At 51.7% G+C, this 14,088-nt stretch overlaps 1 protein-coding gene across 1 annotated transcript in view; it reads left to right on the top strand.

Moving 5' to 3' along the window:
- Nucleotides 1-13,864, top strand: part of ASB18 (ankyrin repeat and SOCS box containing 18) — a 40,530-nt gene extending 26,666 nt beyond the window's left edge. The window contains exons 3-5 of the mRNA XM_036320789.1: nt 1,223-1,727; nt 13,176-13,289; nt 13,657-13,864. Coding sequence (XP_036176682.1) covers nt 1,223-1,727; nt 13,176-13,289; nt 13,657-13,842 — 805 coding nt within the window. The 3' untranslated portion in view covers nt 13,843-13,864. The remainder of the gene's footprint in view (nt 1-1,222; nt 1,728-13,175; nt 13,290-13,656) is intronic.
- Nucleotides 13,865-14,088: the final 224 nt, after the last annotated feature.

Genomic DNA, 14,088 nt, shown 5'->3' with positions numbered 1-14,088 from the left:
AGGATGGAGGAGGGGCTGTGTGACTGCCCTCCCACATTCCGGCTGGGGAGGACTGTTTCCCACCAGTGTCTGGGGCCCCGAGGCCCAGCAGCCTGGTCAGCAGCCTGCGCCGGAGCTAAGGTTGAGGGGTTTAGTTCTCCCAGGTGTGGATGGCCCCGAGGAAGCTGCCGTCCTGGGAGAGGCCTTAGTGCCTGGAGGAGGGGGCAGTGACCTGGAGGCAGCAGAAGGTACCCACCTCTGGGGGAAACCCCTGTCTCCCAAGGGAGCTATAGGCCCAGGAGGCCAGTGGGAAATCCAGGCACAGCTAAAATCCATTCTGTTCAGCAGAGCCTGGTTGAAACAAAGGCCATCCCACAGCCAGGCATAGCGGTGTGTTCAGTATGCGTCCCGCCCTGGGGACACCCCAATGCCAGCCTTTGTCAGTGCTGGAGGGCTGGAAGGAGTCCTCCAATGGGAGCAAGGCAAGCCCTGCCTCACCCTGTCCACTTGTCACCGAAGCTGAGGTTTCAGAAGAGGCACATGGTGGCTGAGAAAGAACCTGACAGTCTAAGGGACGCTCCTTAGAACCGTGACTGCCAGGCCCTCAATTGCCACGTGTGACAACGAGCCCAGGTAATTAGTACCTCAGCACTGTCATCTGAACCACATCACCTCCCACGGTAGCACCAGGCAGTTACGAATTACTCCTAAGTCTTACACTCTGCTATAGACTCAGGAAGTCTCCTAGCCATGTCCACCATTCAGTAACCGGTGGGCCTGGTGTTCTCCGTGTTTTGCCATATCTCTTTTTTTATATATTTATTTGATTTCAGAGAGAAAGAGATACAAACATCAATGATGAGAGAGAATCATTGATTGGCTGCCTCTTGCACGCCCCCTATTGGGAATGAGCCCACAATCCGGGCATGTGCCCTGACCTGGAATGGAACTGTGATCTCCTAGTTCATAAATCGAGGCTCAACTGCTGAGCCACGTCAGACTGGCTTTTTTTTATTTTTATTTTTATTTTTCCTAGCTCAGTTTATACTCCCGCATCCTGTGCACAGATCTGAACTCACGTCCTTTCTCCGCGGCTATCCTTCCTCTTCAGGGAGCCCACTGTCCCCCTGGGGTGTCCTAAGTCCCCGAAACAGCAGCCAGGGTGTGGCGAGTCCCGTGGCAGGGTGTGGGGGTCGGGTGTCCTTCCCTGCCCACCCGGTGACCAGTCCCGGCCTCCCCGCAGGTGCGCGCAGGCGCTGCTGGAGCACGGCGCCTCGGTGCATCGCGCGGGCGGCGCCGGCCTGGACACGCCGCTGCACGTGGCGGCGCAGCGCGGCCTGGACGAGCACGCGCGCCTCTACCTGGGCCGCGGGGCGCGCGTGGACGCGAGGAACGGCCGCGGCGAGACGGCCCTGAGCGCAGCGTGCGGCGCGGCGCTGCGGCCCGAGGAGCAGGAGCGCGGCCTGCGCCTGTGCGCGCTGCTGCTGCGGCGCGGGGCGGCGGCGGACGCGCGCGACGAGGACGAGCGCAGCCCACTGCACAAGGCCTGCGGCCACGCGCGCCCCGGCCTGGCGCTCCTGCTGCTGCGGCACGGCGCCGACGCGGCCGCGCTCGACTACGGAGGCGCCTCGCCGCTGGCCCGCGTGCTGCAGGCGGCCGCCTGCGCGCCCCAGGCCGCGCCCCAGCGCACGGTGCAGGCGCTGCTCAACCACGGCTCCCCCGCCCTGTGGCCCGACGCCTTCCCCAAGGTAAGAGGTGGCCGGGCACCTCCCACCCCACGCTTTGCATGCAGCGCTTCTCACTCTTCCGGGGACTCAGAAACCCCCTGGGGACTTGGGAAGCGGCAGATTCTGACTCCGTGGGTTTGGGTGGCAGAGTCCCCGTTTCTAACAGTTGCCAGGTAAGGCCCAGGCTGCTAGTCTTGGGACCATACTTTGAGGAGCCAGGGCCCGGAAAAGTGGCTTCCAGCCACTAGAAAAGAAAGAGGTTGGGGTGTGAACAAGCATGCCAGCGTGTGTGCTTTCAAAGTAGTCACCTGGGGACTCCACACACTTATTTCCCTGACGCTGTCATGCCTTAAGTTATTTTGGCAGCTCATCTTTTGTCATTTTCAGAACAATGAAAATCGATTTCTATGGCATCTGGCATTTGATCTGAAATGAAATCCCCAACCTTGTTAATGAGATTAATTACACGTTTGCAAATTCCCTCATTTTCCTCCTCATGCTTGCCTGTGAAATACCAGGCAGGTGTTTCTCCTTCCTGGGTTTCAGCCAGGTGAGGGGACTTTTCCAGAGTCAGGGCTGTGGAGACCTCAACCCCGCTTTGCAGGCTTGCCTCTGAGCGGTTTGTCACCTTCCCCATGGGTCAGATCTCGCTTGAAATAATAAAGAGGAAGAATAATGCGTTCTCACCAGAGAAAATACTCAAAAGACGGGACATATTTCCAAATGAAAAGTTCCCAAAATATTGGTTGGAGTAAGAGATTGTCTTTCCCAAAAGACTTCACCAAAGGGAAGTCATTCCATTAGATGTAAAAGTGGGCGTGCTTAATTTAAAAATGATCCCTCTTCCCCACGCTCACCAATCAGAGGCAAGAGACATGCCTGACAAGTTTTGAATGGGTGAAAGGCTGTCATCCAAAAAGAACAGTGTTCTAGATGGTCTGAAATAGCGCGATTCACACACTTCTCTCAAATGCTAACTTTGCATTATAGATGCACGCAGAGTAAAGTTTGTGTCTGTAAAAACACAGGTGAAAAGTGGGAAGCCCACCCAAACGGCTCCCTGAGCGTTTCCTTGACAAACATTATGACAAGTGTCTTGTACTAACTCTCACATTGTCTTTGAGCCGTTCTCACGTGGTTCTCACGTGGCACTCTACTAATATAGTGGCTCCAGGAGGGTGAGCTCTGGAAAGGGAGGGAATGCCAGCAGCTTTATATTCTACTAGGGGCCCGGTGCACGAAATTCGTGCACTGGGGGGGGGGGGAGTGTCCCTCAGCCCAGCCTGCCTCCTCTCACATACTGGGAGCCCTCAGGCGTTGATCCCCATCACCCTCCAATCGCAGGATCGGTCCCTTGCCCAGGCCTGATGCCTCTGACAGAGGTGTCAGGCCTGGGCAGGGGACCCTCATTTCCCCCCAACACTGGTTCTGCCCCCCAGCCCAGGCCTGATGCCTCTGGCCCAGGCATCAGGCCTGGGCAGGGGACCCCCAGACCCCTCCGATTGCTGGCTCTGCCCCTTGCCCAGGCCTGATGCCTCGGCCAGAGGCGTAGACCCCCATCACCCTCCGATCGCCTGATCGGCCCCTTGCCCAGGCCTGACGCCTCCGCCAGAGGTGTCAGGCTTGGACAGGGGACCCCCATCTCCCCCCGATCACTGGCTCTGACCCCCGTCCAGGCCTGAGGCCTCTGGCCCAGGAATCATGCCTGGGCAGGGGACCCCCATCTCCCTCTGATCGCTTACTCCACCCCCCGCCCAAGCTTGACGCCTCTGACCCAGGCTTCAGGCCTGGGCAAGGGGACCATCATATCCCCCCAATCCCTGGCTCCGCCCCCCCAGCTCCCCGTGGTTGCAGGCTCTGCCCCTGCCCAGGCCTAACGCCTCTGGCCTGGGCGTCCCGCCCGGGCAGCGGGGACCCGCAGCTGCAGTGGCCCCGCGATTGTGGGCTCCGCTTTAGGCCCAGGCAAGGGACCCCTAGCTCCCGGGACTGCCAGCTTCGACCGTGCCCAGCTCCCATCGCTGGCTCCACCCCTACTTCCTGCTATCACTGGCCAGGGCGGCAATGGCGCCTGATTCTCCGATCATGGCTGGGGGGCAGGGCAAAGGCAGCCCCAGGGCCGCCTTTGCCCTGCCCCCCAGCTCTTAGCTCCCCCCTGGGTTTCCGATCACTGTCAGTGGCAGGGGGCTTCTTCCTGCTTTCCCTTTCGCCTCCCTGCATTGTGCCTACATATGCAAATTAACCGCCATCTTGTTGGCAGTTAACTGCCAATCTTAGTTGGCAGTTAATTTGCATATAGCCCTGATTAGCCAATGAAAATGGTAGCGCCATATGCCAGTTACCATTTTTCTCTTTTATTAGTGTAGATAACACTTACCTGTTATCTCCCTAATTTGCATTTTAACATGTCCCAATATTAGCAGGCTTAGTGCATCAACCATAACATGGAAACAAGACCCACTCGCTGCCCCTCCGGGTCACACGGTGTTTGCCTTAAACCAAGATGTACACGTCAACTATCACCATATGAAATTGCATAAAGAATGCAAAAAAACAGGCTTTACGCAATGGGCCACCAGTGAAAAATACCTGAGGCAAATTATTTTTGTTGTTAATCCTTGCCCAAGAATATTTTTCCATTGATTTTTAGGGAGAGTAGAAGAGAGAGGGAAAGACAGAGAGAAACATCGATGGGTTGCCTTCTGCATGAGCCCTGAGCAGGGCCTGGGCCAGGGAGGAGCCTGCAACCAAGGTATGTGCCCTTGACCAGAATCAAACCCGGGACCCTTTGATCCACAGGCTGACGCTTTACCCACTGAGCCAAACTGGCTAGGGCGGAGGCAAATTATTTTAAAGAAAAAATATCAAAAAAAAGAAAAAATAAATTAAAAGAAAAAAGTAAACAAAAGGAAAAAATATCAGTGTATTTCAGCAGTGACTACAAATAATCCTTTGTTGGCCTTGAAGTCACTCTATTTGAGTGATTCTTTACCCAGGTTTCCAAGTCCCAGGGGCACCTTCCCTGAGGATAAGACCTCTAACACCTGAACTCTGTCTCCAGGGCTGTGGGAATTACCCCACCTTGACCTTGACATGCAGGGCAAAGCACAGTGGCTCTCCCTCTGGGTCTCCAGGGGCCCTATCCTGGGTCAGCCACACAGGAACAGAGCATGGTCAGTGGAGGTGTAAATTGGGTTTAGGTTTGGGGGGAGGGTCCTGTAATGGGGGTCAAAAGGCTATGAGAAGTGTTCAGCTCCTAGAAGTGACACTGACTCTCCCAGCAATTGTAGAAGGAATTAGAGTTTCCTTGAGAAATCAGAATACTTTGAGGCTTTCACCAAAAAGCATTGCCCACCATTGCTTTCCTTGCACATGCACAGAGCTGACCCCTGCACACCTCAATGTTGAGTGAATGAAGGAGATTCCAGCAACTCCATGGCACACCACTTGCTGTTAAGTCCTTGGAAATGGACATGGGGATCTGAGTCCTTTGTGCTGAGGTCGACCGCACCTCTAGGGGGCGACCATGGCACTCCTGGCTGGGAGCAGGGTGCGGCCCAAATGCATTTACCATACTTGGCGTCCTCTGAGCCAAGTTACAAGTGCCTGTGATGTTCTAGCCTGGGCCCAGGACAGCCAGGGCGCACACTGGAAACCTGGCTGCAGCATCTTCCTCCACCCAGGCCACCTGCATGTTCCACCAGGAAGGAGTCTAATCACCACACGAGACATCAAAGGGACAGACCAGCTCTGCTCAGCAGCCCCGTGGAGTGCGCAGCAAACACACTGAACCAGGCCACAAAGATACACTGCAGGCGAGACTCCACACCGTGGCGAGGGGTGCACAGAGGCGCCGGCAATGTCACAGAGCACGCGGTCCGTGGGCAGCAGCTGGGCTTGAAATAGATGTAAAGAGATACCCACGGAGCTCGGAATTACTGAGGCAAAAGGTTTCACAGCGAGCTTATGACATAAATCACATTCCCTCAGGCCCAGACAAAGGCACCATGGCCGCAGCAGGCAGACTCCAAGCATCCACCGCGCCGAGGACAGTGCTCTGCGGTGAAAATCAAAGTGGTGTCACTGCTTGGGAAGCAAGCGTGTTGACAATGCCAGGCCTTTCTGCCTGGCTGACCTCTAGTTAACACCAGTCAGGGGTGGGGGCACAAGGGCAGGTGGCAGGCAGTGGCCAGGTTTGAATTCTGGAAGTTGTCAGCACAGGTGGGGCTGGCCTGGGGGAGAGCAGACAGGAGGGCAGAGAAACACACACACACACACACACACACACACACACAAATGTGAGTCCAAACTTGCTTTGCCACTGCACTAGCTGAGCTTGTGGGTTGGATGCTTGGTCTGGAATAAAGGGCTTTGCTCACCGTTCTCTCTCCTGCCTCTCACCTGGAGGCCAGATTCACGAGTTTGAAGAGCAGATTTTGGGCTGGGCCCCAGAACAGAAACAGCGTTCCTGAGGGTGTGGGAGGGTAAGTCAGCCCCACTCTGGGATGGGACAGGACCTCCCCAAGTCCCAGAGCTGGGAGGTAGCACCAGGACAGAAGCCCATGGCCTGGGACCGCTCTTTCCTGCCTCTTCCATGGGTCATTTGTCCCTCATTATATAAAGGGATCCCCTCCTCAGAGCACTTCTCATTTGCAGTCAGCTCTCATGCTTAACGCACTCTGCTTCCTCACCCCTGTTCCTTGTTTTGTGCTGTTTTGTGCCTTGTTACCTACGGGGCAGAGGCCAGCAGCACCCGGCGGAAATGCACACGCGGAGGCCGTAAATATTCACACTCGTACTTGCCCACGAGCGGGGGAGGTGCAGGGACAACACCAGCAGTGCCCTGTGTCCCCCAAACCACATAGGCCATGCTTCCCACGGGCACCCCTGAAGCATGTATTTAGGCATTTAACACACATTCCTAAGGCATTGCTAAGCCCCGTGCTGGAGTTACTGTGTTGAACCCGCCCTCATGGCACTGTCCCTCAGGAGGGTAAGACAACCACACACACACACACCCATGTGATGTTGCTGTGGTGAGAACAGGTACAGAGCAAAGACCCTCCACACCTTGAAAGTGCCAGCTAGGGGGCTTGACCTAGCTTGGGGAGTGGGGAGGAGGCTCCACAGGCTCCCCCCACGTATGCTGAGTGAGCCCAGACCTGAAGGCTGAAGCCTTTCTATGTGAGGAGGGGAGGAAAGGCCATCCAGGCAGAAAGGAGCAGTCCAGGCAAATGTCCTGGGGCAGAGGGAGCTGCCACATGTGCGTCAGAGAGGACCCAGTCGCTGGAGAGGAAGAGGCAGGAGGGAGCCAGTTGAGGCGGGTGCTAGGCAGGGCCCTTGTTCAGGGTTTGAGCCTTTGTCTGGAGAACAATGGGAATCAATGGCATGCTAAGCAGGGAGGTGACATAATCAAATGAGCTCTCTGCTTAGGTGCAGAGAACAGCTGGGGTAGGGGCTGGGGAAAGCCCCACGGACTGGTGGCCATCCAGGTGAGGACTGCAGAGAGAGGGGCAATGGAGGTTGCGGACGAGAATGACAGATTCTAGAGACATCTGCAAAGCTCTGGTCTTGCCTCACCTCCTGGGCATTGCCCACGTTGAAAATCCAGGTGTAAAGTTTTCGTGTTTTCTTTTTACACAATTACAGAATTCGGTAAGGTGGCTTCACCCTGCTCCCATGACACAGGCTTTTAGGGGGCAGATCCTGGGGGAGCGATAATCAAAACCCAGGACTCCATTTCCTGTCTCCACAGGGCCGCCCGCACCCTGTCCCCGGGGGCGGGGGGAGGAGGGAGGAGCAAGCATAAATGGCGTGCCTCTGTTTTTCTTGCTCATTTTATTTCCCGTCTACATCTAGAGCAATGTGCCTGTGTGATTTTTCCCCTTAATTTTCTTTCTGCCGCCTCATTAGCCGGAGAGGGTGCGCGCGGACCCTAACGACATCAGCGTGTCAGAGTGATGTGGCGGCCGCCCCTCCGCAGACGCGCGGAGGCCGCCGAGGTTTTAAACTGTGTTGGCGTAAAAATAATGAAGGCAGCCAGCTGCCTGGCAAACACGAGGGCACAGCGCGGAGGGCGTGGGGAGGGCCCCGAGCCCCAGAGAGGTGGAACCGAGGAGAGACAGGAAATGAATTCCCAGAGACAGGCAATAAGGCTTTGTCACAGTCTGTGACCCACCGACGGGGCCGGGGGAGGGGCGCTGCTGCAGAGGGAGGGCCAGGGGTCCTGGCGCTGCAGGCAGCCACTGGGATGCATTTCACGTTCCGCAGAAAGAAGGGAGTGGGCCAATCGGAGGGTCGCTGGACGCCAGGGGAGCCTGAGGAAGCAAGCATTGCCTGGAGCTCCATCCGTATGTGACCCGACTAGATCTGGGGGTGCAGTGCGAACCCTCATCTTAACGGCATGGTTCTCCCAACACAGAAGAGGACAGTGGGTGTCTGAGAGGGCCATGCTCCAGGAGCTGGCAGGCTAGTGGCAGCTGTGTTAGCAGAAGTGTCAACACGGCAAGAGCACATTGGGGTGAGGCGGGAAGGGGGCGGGGGGGACGGGGGGCAGGATATGCCCTGCCCCAGACCCATGAACGTCAAAAAGGATGGAATTACCATGACTAGGTTAATCAAATCATTTGGGGTGTTGGGGAGTCAGCCCCAGTGTTCATGACAAAGAACTAATGTTAAAAGCTATCCATACAGCAATGAAAACCAGGCTGGACCCAGATTTCTCTGCTGCAGTATTGTCCTAAGACAACGACATGTCGTCTACAGATTTTTAAAGGAAAAGTTTGGACAGAGGATTCTAACCTCAGACAGGATGGCTTTTCTTTTGATGGTGAAAGAAAGACACCTGCAGCTATCAAGACATAAGACAAGGCTTCCTAATGCATTTTTTAAAAAATAAAAAGCATCCTTCTATTTTTTTATTCAACAAATATTTATTGAGTGATAGGCAGTAGGAGTGGATAATGAAAAAGCAGGACCCTGCCCTCATGGAGCTTACATTCTAAAGGGAAGACACCGTAAGCAGTGAACATAATAAATGGACCAATGAAGTGATGAGGCCTCAAGAGAGAAGCAGCTGCAGTTTTAGGTGTGGCACTGGGGGGGGGTGAACTTTGAGTCAAGAATTGAGAGAGGTGGGGCATGGGCTGTGCGGATGTCTGGGGTTGGAGCAGCCTGTCTGTGGCCCTGTGGCTGGAGCGGGCCTGACCTGTGTGTAGACAACACGTTTCATGATCTGACCCTGCTTTCCTCTCCGATCTCTGGTCTCTACTCTCATGAGCCAGCCAACAGGTGTTGGTCCTTCTCACCTTCCACGTTTGGTAAATGTGTTCACCTAGAGCACTCCTGCCCCCAGAACTCTCCATAACCTTTTGTCGCTCCTACTCTGTAGCTAGATCTTAGCTTGAATGTCACTTTTTCCAGAAGTCTTTCCCTGAGCAACTCACCACCCCATTGCAAGCCCGGGTCTGAGTTAGGTGCCATTTCTAGCACCTCTGCAGGGCTGTGGCACTCACTGCATATTATTATTAGTGTTTGGACTGTGTTGTTGGGACTATAAAGTCCCATGAAGGCAGGGCTTGCCGTTGTATCACACAGACCTACACACTCCTAGCTTCTAGTAGGAGCTTGGTAAATATCTGTGGAATGAATGGCTTAACGGACAGGTGGTAAGCATACAACCCAGTGAAAAGAGAGACAAATAATTGTAAGGCACGTTGTAAAACTAATGAAAATACCAAAATTATTTCCAAAGGAGATGTAAATAGGAGATATCTCCTGTCCAGATAGAGGGACACACAGACCAGGCTCCTGCCCCCTGCCTTGCTGGGTTTGGCCAGTGCCATCTCTCAACTGCAGGAGGGAGGGGAGGAAAGTGAAGTCAGAGGATGTATTCACTGGGCCTGCTGTCTGCTGCAGGCTGGCTGTGTGTTCCCCACCAGGGATCACTGCCCCAGGAGGACAGCCCACCCCCTCTCCACCCTCTGGCTCAGGAATGGAATAGTGCTGCTACCAGCTCGCTCCACTTTCATGTGCTATCCCTGGCAGTTCCCCTGCACTCACACTGAGCTCAACAGCCCCTGTATCAGTGCACCTTCCTGAAATCATCCTATATCAGACATGCCTTCTGTTTCCCGCTGGAACCCTCACTGATACCTGTGCAACGCTAAATGTCTGTAAAGTGAAGATCGTTTCCCAGGAAAATATAGACTCACAAAATTGATTCAAGAAGAAATGAAAACAAAATATGCTGGTAACCAGGAAAGAAATAGAAAATATCAAATTATTACCTGCAATTAAATGGCAGGCTTAGATAATATCAAGTGCAAGATCAATCATGTCTTCTTAATTCAATAATTACCTACTTTTTAAAATCAGGGTATTAAAAAAGATAGAAATTTTCTCAGGTACTTTTATTAAGTTAACATATTAAAACCTGACAAAAATAGCTCAAAAAACTAAAACTGTTAACCAAATTTAGTTATTAAAAGAGATGCAAAAATCTTAGTAAATTAAATCTTCCATTATAATTAGAAGAATAGCAAATAAAGTCTGTTTTATGAAGGCAAAAGTGAGTCAATATTGGAAAATCTTTTTATATCAACTTGCTTTAAAAAAAAAAAAAAAGGCAAAAAATAAAGTTAAATCCTGAAAGTTGTAGTAACCTAGGAATGGAAAGCTATTTCCTTAACTTAGAACAGAGTATCAATCTGAAACTAATATCCAAGATTATATTTATGATGAAACATTACAGACAATCCTATTAAAATTAAGAATAAGATAATGATGCCTGCTATCAATTTTGTTTAACATTGAACTTGAAGCTCTAGCCAATGTAATTAGACAAGAAAATTAAATAAGAAATATGAATAGTGAGGAGAAAATACCATTATTTGCAAAAATGATTGTCTCCGTGAAACATAACCTTCATAAATAAGGTGTATTTACAAATCAATGAAAAGACGGAACACACTATAGAAAAAATGAGCAGAAGACATAATGTAACAATTCAGAAAAGAAGAAAGACAAATGGTCAACCAAAACAAGTATAAACATTCCATCTTGTACCTATCAAATTTAAATAATGAATGCGATGATTTGGGCAGGGAGAAAGAGGCACTCTCATACTCAATTCTTTAAGAAGTGTAACATTTTACACACTCACAATTTGACAATATCCTTTAAAAGTTTGAAAATGTACCTATACTTTGACCCTGCACTTCTCCTTCCAGGAATTCAGTGTAGGAAGGGGGCAGAATTATTACCTAAGAATGGTTTGGGACAGCAAGAGATAGACTTATGTTCAAGATTGTTCATTGTTTATCATTTCCACTTAGGGTAGTTAATTTCACTGAATACATGATGATCCATTCATAAAATAATATTATATGGCCACTAAAATGATGCTCACTTATCATTTTTGTTCACAGTCAATTTTGAGTAGACAAAAATCAAGTTTCAAAATAATATACAAAGTATTAGCCCATTTTTAGATATATTAATGTTTTGTCTAAATGCATAAAAAGTGAGTATACACAATATAGGGTTTATTCTGAACAAAAGACCTATGAACTTTTGTTTCTCTTTTTTTAATATATTTTATTGATTTTTTACAGAGAGGAAGGGAAAGAGAGAGTTAGAAACATTGATGAGAGAGAGAAATATCGATCAGTTGCCTCCTGCACACCTCCCACTGAGGATGTGCCTGCACCAAAGTACATGCCCTTGACCGGAATCGAACCTGGGACCCTTCAGTCCGCAGGCCGACACTCTATCCCAGTGATGGCGAACCTATCACACGCGTGTCAGAGGTGACACGCGAACTCATTTTTTGGGTTGATTTTTCTTTGTTAAATGGCATTTAAATATATAAAATAAATATCAAAAATATAAGTCTTTGTTTTACTATGGTTGCAAATATCAAAAAATTTCTATATGTGACACAGCACCAGAGTTAAGTTAGGGTTTTTCAAAATGCTAACACGCTGAGCTCAAAAGGTTCACCATCACTGCTCTACTCACTGAGCCAAATCAGCCAGGGCTGTTTCTCTTTTTTAAAGGAGTTTTAGATGTGAAGGAACCTGGACAGGCTGTAAGGGAGCGGCCATCCCGAGTGACTTAAATACGGTACCTTTTCCTGTTTGGCTCTGTGCTCAGGGAGCCCAGGGAGATGGTGCAGCCAGGCTTAGTTGCTGGCTCTCACTGTTGTCTGCTGTAGGTATTTGCTGCCTGGTCTTAGAAAAATTGCTTGAACTCTGTTTTTCTCAATCTGAAAAAATACAAGGAACAGTTGTATTACACTCAGTAAATATCAAGCCTCAAAAACAGAGAACTATGAGGTTCCCCGCCCCCCAAGATCAACTCTGAATGTGATGGAGCTTCCAAGTCCAGCTACTCACAGAAAGCAGCGGAGGAGCAGCGCGTTCCAGCACCCACAGGGACACACCCGCAGGACCCCGACAGTGAGAGACTCCGGGACAGATAACCCAGTTTCTTCAGCAAAGAAACAGAAAGTTCTAAAACTACATCATATCAACTAACCTCATGTGTTTAGATTCTTATTCGAACAAATTATTTTTAATATAATGGCATTGAAGAGAGCGCTGTGAATTTAAACACTGACTATATGATACTAAGAAAGTCAGTCTTGTTAATTTACCAGGTGCTATAGTGATACTGTGTAGATATTTCTTCTAAAGGGTCCTTTAGGAGACACAGTAAAATATGTGCAGGTGAAATGGCAGAATGCCCGGAATTTGCTTTAAGATAATATGAGGGAGAGGGGCTGAGGGTGGATGGGGCAGGATTCGCCATGGGATGATGCTGGGTACATAGGGGCTTATCATACTATTGGGTCCAGTTTTGTGTCCATTCAAATTTCTTCGTAACAACAACAAAAAAGTTTATTTTTTAAAAGCAAAGTGTTCCCACCTTTATGATAAAGCTGATGAAATTTAAATTTGCAAATAATAAAATAGGAGTCCTTTGACCGTGGGGACTGTGAAAAAAAGAGAAGGGCCAAGTAGAGGGGAAACTCCACAGCAAAGCAGTTCTCTTCGCCAACGTCCTGACATTAGAAAGTTGAGGTGAGAAGTTGGGATGACTGTCCCGGCCACGCGCTCCCAGCAGAACCTCATGCTGTTCCCTGAGCAGCTCTCCAGAGTACCCCCGTCCCCCCGCCCCTCCCCCGCACTTGCTCCTGAACCCCGGATGCTGAGCGCTTTGCCCAGATTTGCAGGATGGCGGGACAGGGCCCCTTGCCCAGCGCGGCCTTGTGCTTATCTGTGAACTCACTCCTGCAGCCCTTCACCTGCCCAGCTGTGCTGCCACTGTGATCGCCCCTGTTCCCAGAGGGACTGAGGACAGTGGGGTCACAGACAGTCATGGGTGTGAACACACCTCCATCTCCCTGCCCTTTCCGCACTTGGACCCCAAGCCCAGTCAACCTGAACGTGGCCTCCCCACTTCCCACAGGTGCTGCAGGCCTGCGCGCCAGCCCCGGCGGTCATCGAGGTGCTGTTCAACGCCTACCCTCAGCTCCGCGTGTCCGAGTCCTGGAGGGAGGTGATTCCGGAGGAGGTGTTTCAGGTGAGGGAGCCGCCTGCCTTCCATGTTGGGGCAGAATCGCCACCTGTTTCTGTGCGGGGCCAGGCGTTCTGCTCTCCTCTCCAGGTGGGTGTAAACCTCTGGAGAAGGAAAGCGGAAGCGACCTGGGGGTGCATCTGAGTCCCTCTGCCTTCCTGTGGGCGCTCAGCATTCACACGGCCAGGAGCTCCTGTTACAGTCAGGGTGCTGTCCTACAAGGAGCTGGAGGAGCAGTCCCACGCTGACCAGAGGGACGGCAGGGATCAAGGACCTGGTGTCCAGACCAGGGTGGGGGGCCAGCACCTGAGTCCACAGGTGTGGCTCCCGTGTATCCGCTTGTCTCATACTGACGTCCCGCCTTCCTTGCCAGGCACACCGGCCTTTCTACCAGTCTCTCTTCGCCTTGGCCGGCAGCCCGCGCCGCCTGCTGCACCTCTGCCGCTGTGCCATTCGCAGACGGTTTGGCAAACAGTGCTTCCGCCTCGTGCCTCTGTTACCCTTGCCGGCGACCCTGCAAAGCTACCTCCTTTTGGAGCCAGAGGGTGTTTTGCACTGAAAACCAGAGCATTTGGACTTGTTCTTGGTCTCCTCTTTGCTTCCGTGGTGGCTGGGTGGTGAGAGCGCCCTGGGTGGAGACCTGCGGGCCTGGTGGGACCTCCCACTGGCCGGTGCAGACCTGCCTGAGCTTCAGGCCCACCTGGGAATGCGGTAAGAGCCCTCACTGCCTCTCAGGTTGCTTGTGAGGATGGACATCGTGCATCGCATAGGACTTGTATCAGAAAGTGCCTAAGGTGTACCTGCT

This window comes from Myotis myotis, unplaced genomic scaffold, assembly GCF_014108235.1.
Source record: "Myotis myotis isolate mMyoMyo1 unplaced genomic scaffold, mMyoMyo1.p scaffold_m19_p_8, whole genome shotgun sequence".
NCBI lineage: Eukaryota > Metazoa > Chordata > Mammalia > Chiroptera > Vespertilionidae > Myotis > Myotis myotis.
The sequence above is the reverse complement of the archived record's forward strand: the minus strand, read 5'-3'. Positions and strand labels throughout refer to the sequence as shown.